This window comes from Callorhinus ursinus, unplaced genomic scaffold, assembly GCF_003265705.2.
Source record: "Callorhinus ursinus isolate GAN/ISIS: 27379988/994484 unplaced genomic scaffold, GSC_fseal_2.0 scaffold4, whole genome shotgun sequence".
Taxonomy (NCBI): domain Eukaryota; kingdom Metazoa; phylum Chordata; class Mammalia; order Carnivora; family Otariidae; genus Callorhinus; species Callorhinus ursinus.
In genome coordinates, this window is record NW_027397066.1 from 154,967,560 (window position 1) to 154,978,810 (window position 11,251).

Consider the following 11,251-nt stretch of genomic DNA (forward strand, 5'->3'; position numbering starts at 1 on the left):
GCTCCTAGTGTATTTTTTGTAGGCCTCTCCTTCCTCTTACCGAGAGCCCACGTGTCTCCAAATCTGTGTCAGCTGCATGAGATCGTCAGGCTCTTTTTGGCCAAACTCTTGCCTGTCCACGATTTCCCTCCACGAGTCTGCCTAACTGCCTGCCCGGGCTTATTCTCTGCTGCTTTCCGCCTTCTCTCTTCCCTCACATGCTTCTAAGCAGGAACTTTCTCATAAGAAATAGTAAAACAATAGTGATGAAGAACACGGGCACTGGCCCCAGACCGGAGGGGTTCAAAGCCCAGCTCTGAGCAAGTTGTCTAACTCTCTGTGCTTCTGTCTCATCCCCTGTCCCCAGGTGCCCTCTCCTGGGCTGCTGCAAAGCCTAACTCCGCTAACATGCCTTTAGAATAGAGCCTGGCATGTAATAATAAGCGCTAGCTGCGGTCAGGGGGCATTAGCCAACAGATTGTTTTGTCTGACAATCGACACCATCTCTGGTGTGGCATGGTTCTAGTCTCTGCCCTCAACCAAAGACCTCTGCCGTCACCAGTCATCTGCTAATCTAGTTCTATTTTAGGACAGACACTGAAGACACTGTTTCCAGCAGGTTCCTATTGCTCTTTTGCAATCCTCTGCTCTGCACCACATCTGACTTATGGCTTGTCCTTTCCGATTTGGTCCTAAAACTGAGAGGTAGGTTGAGTAGATAACATCACCTCTATCTCGCAGGAAGGGCAAATGAGGCCAATAGAAGCTTTCCGAAAGATGCGGACCTCATCAGTGGCACCATCCAAACTTATCCCCACCTCAATCAATGAGAAAAGAACAAATCTGCCTTTTCTTACAGAATATGTGTGCTATAGAAACTTGCCAGACAATATTACTTTCAATTCACAGCTACACAAGACAGAAACCCTTCCCGAAGGGGCTGCATTCCGCTTGCCTTCCCTAGATGCTTTAAAATCTGTCTTTGGAGGGGCGCCTGGGTGGCTCAGTCGGTTAAGCCTCCGACTCTTGATTTCGGCTCAGGTCAGGATCTCAGGGTGGGAAGATTGGGCCCTGCGTCAGGCTCCCCGCTCAGTGCGGAGTGTGCTTCTCTCTCTCTCTCCCTCTTTCTCTCGGCCCCTCCCCCCCTTGTGCTCTCTCTCCAAAATAAATAAATAAATCTTTAAAACAATAATAAAATAAAATCTTTGTATTAAATCACACCGCCGAAGAGTTCTCTACCTGGCTCCATCATCTAGCCAGGTGGCGCCCATAGGACCTTCTCTTTAGGGCACCTGCTCTCTGGCTTCCCTGCAATTCCCCGCTCAGATGGACCCACGCCTTCTCCCAGCACCTACTTGGGCCTCTCCCAGAGGGCAGACCTCACAGCCGGGGAAGACAGCCTTGGGGCGGCTGTTTGCTAGGGGTTGGGAAGAACTCCTGGGACACGGGGCTGAGCTGTCCACAGGCATGAGCAGGAGGGCTTTCGTGATGTAGGATGAAGCCAGGTGGGAGAGGAGCATGGGCTGTGGGCCTGGGGTTTCCCTTCTTGTCACAGGTCCTCTATAAAGCTTAGGGTGAGCCTTTTTGCCTCGTCTCCGGGACAGATTTGATTTTCCTAGCTCACAGTGATCTGTCATCTCATACAGTGAGGGCAGTAGCCAACCCTAGACACACAACACTGGTTACAGGGGTCGCCAGGACTTGCCAGTAGAGCTGAGGGCAGGAAACCTGTTTTTCTTCTGAAGGACTAACATATCTTCTGGTCACTAGAAATGTTTTGTGGTCTTCCGGCCACATCTCCCTTTTTTGTATTTGCTGTTAGAACACTCAGAGCTCCCTCCCAAGTGTACAATCCCATGGCAGGTGAGTGGTACGAACCCCACTCAGGCCTTATTTTCCCTTCAAACACTCTAGTTTATAAAGCTTGGTATGGTGTATATATTTTTGTAAACCAAACCATATCCTGTTTGGGCAGGGCTGGATAGAAAACAAAGAGAAAGGAAGAAAGGAAGGAAGAAAGACTTCATCAATTGTAGGTTGGACCTGGGGAGCCCCAAGCACACATTTTCTTCATTCAGTGTCTTCAGACCCAATATACCAGTGTCAGTTAACAAGGTAACCGTGGGAACCTAGCAGCCAGCCTGCCGGGGTTGGTGTGGCTCACCCCACCCCCCCAACGTGCATTCCTGGCACTTGCTCTGGGGGTGGAGGAACATGTACTCTATGTCCTGCTTTCCTGCAAGCTTATTTGACTGGGCCTTGGATGCAAATCAACCCCAGTCTCTTATCTTGTATGCCCCCTTGTGGCTTGAAGATTTTTCCAGGGTGAATCAGCTATATGGACGCAGAGAGCACAGAGGTCACCACACCAACCTGTATGGTACCCCCACTCCACCCCCAGATTCCCACTTCCAAACTTGTGCTTGCAGCTTGATTCTAGAAGGAAGATCTCACACTCTCTCTAGGGTAGAGTCTATGAATGTCTCACGCTCAGCTCTACCATACAGAGTTCTGTTCGGCATTAGACCTCAGTGGCCTGGACATAAGCTCAGAGCTGCCTACAAGTTTACAACATGCAGTGAAAACTCTTGAATGGGTGCCGTCACCAAACCCAGGCCAAAGACACCCGCGAATGCTTCAGGAAGGAAGGTTGCAGGCGGGCCGGGCCAAGCAACTGCCTCCTTGAACATCTCAACACAGACACACCCCTGAAACAACCACATTTTGCTTTATTAGGCGTTCCATGGTAATATAACACAGAGTTCTTAAGGAATAATAAACACGAGACTTTTTTTTTTACCATAATTATTTTGCCATTAGGACAGTGGTTACAAAAAAAAAAAAAAAAAAAAAAAAAGGTACTCTCCTGGCTACACACATTATCAGCTTTAGCACTGAAAGTTCCTCCACTCATGAGTCACAATCACAATTCCAAGGATTAGAAACCATCTATTATTAAGTCCTACACTGTTTTAGAGCATCAAGTCACTGTAGTTACTCAGTTCGGAGACACTGTCCATTTATTTTAGCATTTACATATGACATTCATTTAACAGACACACAAAGCAAGCCAACAGGTAAACATGCTTACACAGCCTGCAGAAATCTTCAGGTTTTAAATCGTTTTAAGAAAACAATCAAAATAACCAAAATCACCATGACCTGGTACAGGAAAAACAGGAAGACTCAGTGAATACTAAAAGAGCTGCAAGTGTTTCTTAGAATTGAAACAAAAAAAAAATTTTTTTTCCAACTTGTTCAAATTTCCTCTAAGTGCAGGTGAGAAAAAAAAAAAAGCAAATATATTAAGTTAACCAATTATTCTTTAAAAGTGCAATTTACTTTTAAAATAACAAATAAACAACAACAACAAAAAATAAACCCCAACCATAACCCCAAAGGCAAAATGTGTGGAGAGATGAGTGTAATGATGTGACCTACTTTTCCATGTTATGCTTTACAAAAGCAGATTTGGTTCGATAAAAGCCTGCAAACGTTAACATTGCTTAAGAGAACCTGTAAACGCGTTTGGAAGGAAATGCAACACGAATCAGCCAAGACAGGGCCCGGCAGGAAGGCAGCTAGCGGGAAGGGACGAGGGCGGGGGCATGGACATAAGGTCACCTGCGGTCTCTACGGGGGCCACATGCTGGATTTGTAAGATCTTCTCCCCACAACAGCTCTTGACGGGACGTATCGCTCCTTCAACAGATTTTTTCCCCTTACAAAGTAAAACAGACTCTAAATCGAATTTCCCAAAGATTTTCTGGGTTTAGAAGGTCTCCCTATATGGTAGTCCCCCCTCATCTGTGGTCTTGCTTTTCGAGGTTTCAGTTCTTTGCGGTCAACCGAAGTCCAGAAGCTGGTGCTCCTCCCTCTGACGTACTGTCAGAAGGTCAGCAGGAGCCCGCCGCTACGTCACAGTGCCTGTCATTCACGTCACTCCATCCCATCACATAGCCATCTTATCAGCTGACGTCATCACGAGAAGGGTGAACACGGTAGAAGAAGGTATTTTGAGAGAGACCACATTCACATAACTTTTATTATAGTATACTGTTATAATTACTCTATTTTATTATTGTTGTTGTTAACCTCCTACTGTGCCTAATTTATAAATTAAAGTGTATCACAAGTATGTATGGGAAGAAAACAATATATATCAAGTTTAGTACTATCCGCGATTTCAGGTATCCAGTGGGGGTCTTAGAATGTATCCCCCGTGTCAAGGTATGGCATGGTATCTTCCAAGTCAAGGTATGGCATGGTATCTTCCAAAATAAGTGAACAAGAAAAAATATTTTTTGCCCCGAAGCGAGAAGCCCCAGCATGCTCTGGAACCCCAAAAGATACTTAGCTGGGAAACAGCAGGCCCCAGGGTCAGACTCCTCCCAGCTCAACACTGAGCTGGTGACTGGCTTGAGGCTGACTGGTTCACTTGGGTCATGGGGCTCAATTTACAGATTTGATCGCGTCTTTCTTTAGCTAGTTAGCACTGCATGGAGGAAAAAACTTAGGTCCTATAGCCTCAGGTTTCTGCAACATCTCAGTACTGTTTGAGGTTCTACTCTGAGCCCACAGGTGACAGTGTGGGTGGCTCAGCCCTTCGCTGCCCCTGGAAGCATCCCGAACTCAAACACCTATCCTGGTGGTGGCGGGTGGGTAGCACCAGTCGTATATAGACTAGGACAGCACAGTACTGTGTTTGCAATGACAAAGCTCACAGCCTTCCAGGCAGGTTCTTAAGACCACACTAGGACAGGAGACCTGGTCATCTGAGAAGACACGGGGGGACAGAGAGAAAAACAGGGGTCTCAGAGACAAGGGCTGAAGGAAACACGAAGAAAGGGACAGACATGAAAATAGTCATGAATGAGAAAGCTAGAGAGAGAGAGAGAGAGAGAGAGAGAGCGCAGAAAGGATGTTAAGAAAGGAGAAGAGAATCCTCGAAAAATGTAATCTGCAGCAAAATCTAGGCCAAAAAGAAAACCTGCCCTTTATCAACAGTTGACCCAGAAGACGAAGGAACGCAATGTGGACATTTTGGAGCCTCTCAGGGGGGACATGAGTTTGCCAACCACCCTGAAGCAGCTTGATGGTTACATAATTGCATCATTAGGATGTCCAGTTCAAACCCCTTGTATTAATGTTGAATTAGGCTTCCCAATTTAGTATGTTAAAACAGAACAAAACAAAACAAAACACTACTCTCCCCCCTCCCCTGCCCACCCTCTCCCCAGACCCACGAAGAAAACTTTTAAAAATTTAAAAAGAAAAAGGCAGCTCTGGGCAATTCACTTTATCTTCCCCCCACCCGCCCCCCCTCCCCCCATGAAAAGGAAGATGGTAACAAGTACAACAGAAGTTAGAGATGAAAAATGCCCTCGTTGTGATTTGCTTTGTTTCGCATGTCTGAGTGTTGGATGCAGTTCCGTGTATGGGGTTGGTGGAGAGACTTGGGTGTGATGTTCCTTAGATGTATAGGGAAGTGGGTGAGCAAAATCAGTGACTCCGGGTGAGGGACGGAGTGCAGGGCCCAAGAGGGAGCCCCATGAACTGGCTGCCCCACAGTAACTATCACAGGCTCTTAAAAAAAAAAAAAAGTTAGGAAGGAAGTCTCAGAATGTCCTCAGGTGTCCCATTCCCCCGTCCCCAAGCAGGCTGCGACCCGGGCCTCTAGCCCAGGCTGGTGATGTTGGCACGGCCACCAGGGGGAGCCACGATGCGCTGGGTGGTGCGGCGGGGAATGTTGTCGTCAATCTGGGCACCTGGAGAGGAGACAGGGGTGGGGGTCAAACACAGTCCGGCGAGTTCCCACGAGGTGTTGCGAGGTCCCGCTCTCAACCAAAACAGCACAGCCCAGGAGAAAAAGGGCCAGGCCCATCCTCCGTCCCTGTCTCAAAACCTCACTGCAAGTTTAAAGTACAAAAAAGGGGGCCGACCTAAAATGGCCAAAGCAATCAGCGACCCTGGAAAGCACTCCTTGCAAAAGCTGGTGGAGTCCCTTTCCTGGAAGAGTAGAACTGTATATAAAGTAACACTGTTTCAGCTTGTGACTGACTGAGACTACATCCCGCCCGTACCCTCATCAGTCAGACTGAACGGGGCCTGCGCTGTGAGCACGGCCCTGCAGGACCGGGCCCTAAGCAAACCACAACCGTACCGGACAAGCTGAATCCAGACTGGTGCAGGTTCCGGACAGGTGGGGCCTGCTGCTTGGCAGGAGACGTCTTAGCCGAGGAGGCCGGAGTGACTGTCTTGGGTGTCACAGACACCTCGCACACAGGTCCGTCGTAAAGGCCACGAGGAACCCCTCTCAGTTCTGCCAGCTACAAAACACAAGAGCCCCCTGACTCAGGCCATCTTCAGAGGGCGAGTCTCCCCGGCGACTCTCCAAAGGGGTGGGAACGGCGGTCAGGAAGGGTGTATGAGAGGTAGGGATAGAGGGCTTCCCTTATGGACACATAGGGCAGGGACAGATGTCAGTGAGGAGCCAGCCCCCACTGTTCCAGGCCACAGTTCCCACAAGGGAGACCAAGGGTAGCTGGTTATGCTACAAAAACTAACATCTCTTACCACTGTCCCTCCCCCCCCCCCCCCCCCCCCCCCCCCCCCCCCCCCCCCCCCCCCCCGCCAAGGCACTTTAACTTACACCCAAGGCCAAAACTCCACAAACACATCATGATGAGATTTGGTCTCACATTCAAGATCTGGCCGCCAACTTTCCTTTCAATCTCACTCTGTAATTCCCTCACAGCTCCATCCATTCCCTGCCTCATAGTCCCCAAGCACCAGTGCCTTATCATGCCCTGAATACACTCTACATCTTCCATGCTCATTCTAATTCCCTTGGCTCCCTTCTCTGACTTCTCAAACTCCTACCTAACCCTCAAAACCCAACTCAAAATGCCCTCTCCCCATGACACTTTCCCCTAAGACTCCACAGCTGTGGCTGCCTCCTCTGAACCTCACTGCACACTTCTCATCCCAGCACATACCACAGTCTTACTTCATTCTGGCTGGCTACGGACATACACCTGACTCATCCACTGGTATTCTGAACTCCAGAAATAAAAAAGATCATGTGTCCCTTATTCCTGAGCCACCCCCTCCTCCACACCCATCTCAACATTCTAACTCAAAGTGCTCAGTCAGCATGTATGGAATTGAACTTAGCCCGTAATAAAAACAGTTTGCAAGATCAAAGCTACTCACTCTGCTCCTCGCCTTGATACGCTTGTAAACAAAATCAGGGAAGGGCTTCCGGGGGATGTAGCGCCCAGAGCCTTCAGTGACATGAAGGGTGCCATCCTCCAGGACGATCTTCCCCTGGCTGATGACCACCAGTGGAGAGCCACGGCACTCCATGCCCTCGAAGATGTTGTACTCGAGAGACTAGTAAGAGAGAGCGCATTAACTTTAGCATACACCCTGCCCAAGATCTCGCAGACAAAAGAAAGGCCCAGAGATGAAGTCCCTGTCCTGACTGGCCACCCCAGCAGGCACTTAATCTCTCTGTCTCGATTTCCCTATCTGGAATACGGAATCATCTTTTCCTGCCTCTCAAAAACCTGGGGGAAAAATACTTGAGCAGAAAAACTGTGTGGAAAAAAAGCATGAGGGTTTGTAAATGCTACACAAACATAAAGGAAGTGATTCCCTGTATTAGCAGGGACTTCGTCCTCATTGACTTAAGCACCCATCGGGCTAAAATCCTAAGATCTTCTCTGACCAAGTTCTAAATTTCGAAATGGGCCATCCACGAGCAGGTTTTCCCACTGGCGGTCCTAATTTTCCAGTCTGTTAGCGACGTGGTTCAACGGCAGTCCCTGAATGGAAAGCCTGTGGGAACTCGAGCCAATGCTTTCGATAAAATGTTGGTGTCTCGTTAACTTCCAGAACCACACGGCTATCCTTTTAGCGTCAAGCTTTGCGGAGTGACCTATCCGTGCATCTTCTCGGAAAACAGGCGGGATCTTCACGTGCATGTGAGTCTGCTGTTGCAGAAGAAGGCAACAGAAAAGAGGAGGCACTAGCCCACGTGCCATAGGCCCAAGCCCCAGCTTCGGCTCACCCCGTGCTCCTTCCCCGGGTTCCACAATGCCCCGCGCTTCTTCCTGCCTGCCCTGTTCACGGGCATGAACAGCTGTGGCTGGAGAGTTCACAACAGGAAGCTCTCACCAGAGAGAAACAAAGAAAGCGTGGCCTTCTGGGGAAAGTGAGACAGCTTATCAGCATTAAGGAACCAGTCTGCAGAGAGAGCTATAACCGGACAGTGCGGTTTAGGAGAACACGTCTGCCTGGCGCAGTGGCTCGGAAGGATGGGGAAGGCCCGGGCTGGCCTCACAGCTCGCGTTCAGTGTCAGGATGCCGTGGTGTTAATTGAAAACAGCAAGGAAAGGCTGTTGGCACTGTTCTGAGACCCCCAAAGAATCCTGTGCAGGCTACCCAAGGAATGAGGCAGAGCGGAACTGGGGGGGGGGGGCGGGAAGGGCTCCACATACGCACTCCGGGACCAGAGTGTGTGTCCCCAAGTCTGGGACTGTCTTTCGCCCATTTGAAGACACTCATCCCTGGAATCAGTATGTTTCTCACAGCAACGGAGCTATGCAACCCTTTGACAGTCTCCCCAGAACTGAGCTCTGCCAGTGGGATCTGGCTTTGCTTTTCCCACTGGCCCAGGGGATGACACACTGAGGCCATTTTACATTAAATGTTCGGCGTGGCATTTTTCTACACCACTGTGGCAGAAGGAATTCAATGTGCGGGAGGACCGGCTTGCAGCTCCTCTCCTCAGGAGCCATTTTTGCCTGCTCGGCACCCAGTGCCAGTGTTGAGACTCACAAGAGTCTCTGTCCCCCCTTTCTCCAGGGCAGATTCACCTCTTAGTTATCCTGTGTGAAGCACAGGTGAGCCCTAGGTATCACAGTCTATCTGTAAAGAAGTCTTGTAGCAGACTCAAAGCAGTGTCTCTTCTTTCACGGTGGTATACAAACTCAGGGAACAGCTTCAAATCGAAGGCATCTCAGATCTAGTGAAATCCAGGAGTTGTGTGGGGAACTCTGAGCAGATCACTTGAATCCCGTCTCACAACTACAGGTTCTCCATCTGCCTGTCCCCTGCGGCTTACATGGATATGACGACACAAAAGTAACATATGTGTATAGCTCACGCTGTCAGAATCCTGTCATCTCTGAAGTGACCTTTGGACAGGCTGTGCGTCATCCTGAGGGCATCGAGCCCCATCTTTTACTCCACAGCTGTGTCTACACTCTAACAAGCTCCTACTGGAGGACTGGCGACAACCCTGGGTTCATATATCCCAGGTCTGCCACACCCCAACTGTGTGACTTTGGACAAGTCCCTTACACTCCTGAGACTCAGCTCCAGGGATAAAGCCCGCCCTGCAGGACTGATGCCAAGATTGAAGGAAATAAAATGAACAAAAGCATCCAGCACAGTACTTGGCACAGACTAGGCATTTAGGAAATGTTCACTCATCCACTGTCTGGTTTTTTTTTTTTATTGTCCTCTCACAGTAAGACTGCAAGTTCTTTAATGACAAAGCCATCATAAGACGCCTATGTTGAGTATAATTGCACGTAGATGACACATCACAAATGCCTAAAAGGGCTTTGAGCCATTCCCCCATTTTTAAAAGATGGGAAGAACCAGCCCCATGACGTAGCCCCACGCTACGTCACTTAAAATTAACAAGCCCAATGGTCGGATCCCAGCTCAGGTACACAGAGGTACACCTTCTGTCAATCCGCGAGGCAGTGAGGCTTCGCTGCTCACCAGGTATACACATTTTAACCTATATCCAACCCTGGCTCCCTAAAATGACTCATCTGGCTGGATGCCTGAAAAGCCCAAGCAGAAGCTTTAGCAATGGGGCTCAGTTAATAGTTAGCTAAATGCTCCAAATTAAAGCTAATTAGCCCAGTGGCATGAAACACTGTATTACGCAGGGAAAGCCTCTCATTTGTATTCTCCCGGATGATTAATGCTGCACAAATGTGTTTAGTGTGGACTCCCCGAATCAGGTGAGGACAGAACAGAGGCACTTTCCTTCCACGGGGTTGCCTGGAGGTAAAAAGTAGGGTAGTGCTATTGCTCCGGAAAGGTTTGGCAGTGATGCATCTTCTCGAATCATCTCTCCGTCACATCCTCTCTTCTGCCACGGTCAGGGCTCCACATGCAAAATCCTTAGGTAGGTCATCCACAGCTTAAATAACGAGCCCAGTTCGCCCACCCCCCTCTGCAGAAAGGACTGTCAGGTCGGGGAAGCATTCCCTCATCCAAGCCTGGCCAAGAGGCTGCATATGCAGTCTGGTAGGGAAGAACCCTGGACAATCTGGGGCTCTAATTCACAAAATAGCTATGTAGCTTCAGACCGGTCACTTAAGTTCTCGAAGCTGCCGTGTACTATCTTCCCACCACGTAACTGGGATCATGGTGCCATGTCTTTACTGAGAAGGCCCCATGAAGAGTAAATGGGACTGTGTTGTTAATGCAGATGAACAGGTAAGGTTCACTGGGCAGGACCCTAGGAGCTCTGCCCGCAGAGGCCATTCTGGACCCCCAGGAGGTTGTGATCTAAGTTACAAGTAGGTGTGGCTGTAACGCTAAGCAGTGGCTTAAAAGAATAAAAGTGCCCAGTGGGCATCTGAATGTTTGCTGCGGGTCCCTTGTGGCAGGCACTGCCATGAAAGGTACTGCCCCCAACCGTTAAAATGGGACGGTGCCTGACTTCTAGAAGCTTCTGATGTCCTGGCATGACTTTGGAGGCTCTGAAGGTCTACAGAGAACTCTACCTGTAAAGAACTCTAAAATGCTGAGAAGAGTGACAGTCTTACTGTCCTGACCAAAGATAAGACGATAACTTTTTTTTTTCTTAACAAATTACAAGTTACAATATATCCTGGGAAAAAGTTCATTTCTATCACAGCGAGCTCTTTCTGGGACTGTCCCTGCCTCAGTCCCTTTCTAGGACTCTAATTCATTCAGGATTGGGTCCATGCAGTTAACAGGACTTACACTGTTGTGCGTCTTGGCAGAGATGGTTTTAACGCTGTCGGGGTCCCAGATGACCAGGTCAGCATCGGATCCCACAGCAATGCGGCCTTTCCGAGGGTAAAGGTTGAAGACTTTGGCTGCATTGGTGCTGGTGACAGCCACAAACTGGTTCTCGTCCATCTTCCCAGTGACCTGAGGAGTAGGAGACACACACACACACACACACACACACACACACACACACACACACACA

At 49.1% G+C, this 11,251-nt stretch overlaps 1 protein-coding gene across 4 annotated transcripts in view; it reads right to left on the minus strand.

Moving 5' to 3' along the window:
• Positions 1-5,458: 5,458 nt before the first annotated feature.
• DPYSL2 (dihydropyrimidinase like 2) overlaps positions 5,459-11,251 on the minus strand; it is a 120,394-nt gene continuing 114,601 nt past the window's right edge. For all 4 annotated transcript variants that reach the window (XM_025873797.2, XM_025873798.2, XM_073892576.1 and 1 more), the window contains 4 exons: positions 11,020-11,190; positions 7,195-7,374; positions 6,143-6,308; positions 5,459-5,747 (listed from right to left, as the gene is read on the minus strand). In XM_025873797.2, the coding sequence (XP_025729582.1) occupies positions 5,656-5,747; positions 6,143-6,308; positions 7,195-7,374; positions 11,020-11,190 (609 nt within the window). In that variant the 3' untranslated portion in view covers positions 5,459-5,655. The remainder of the gene's footprint in view (positions 5,748-6,142; positions 6,309-7,194; positions 7,375-11,019; positions 11,191-11,251) is intronic.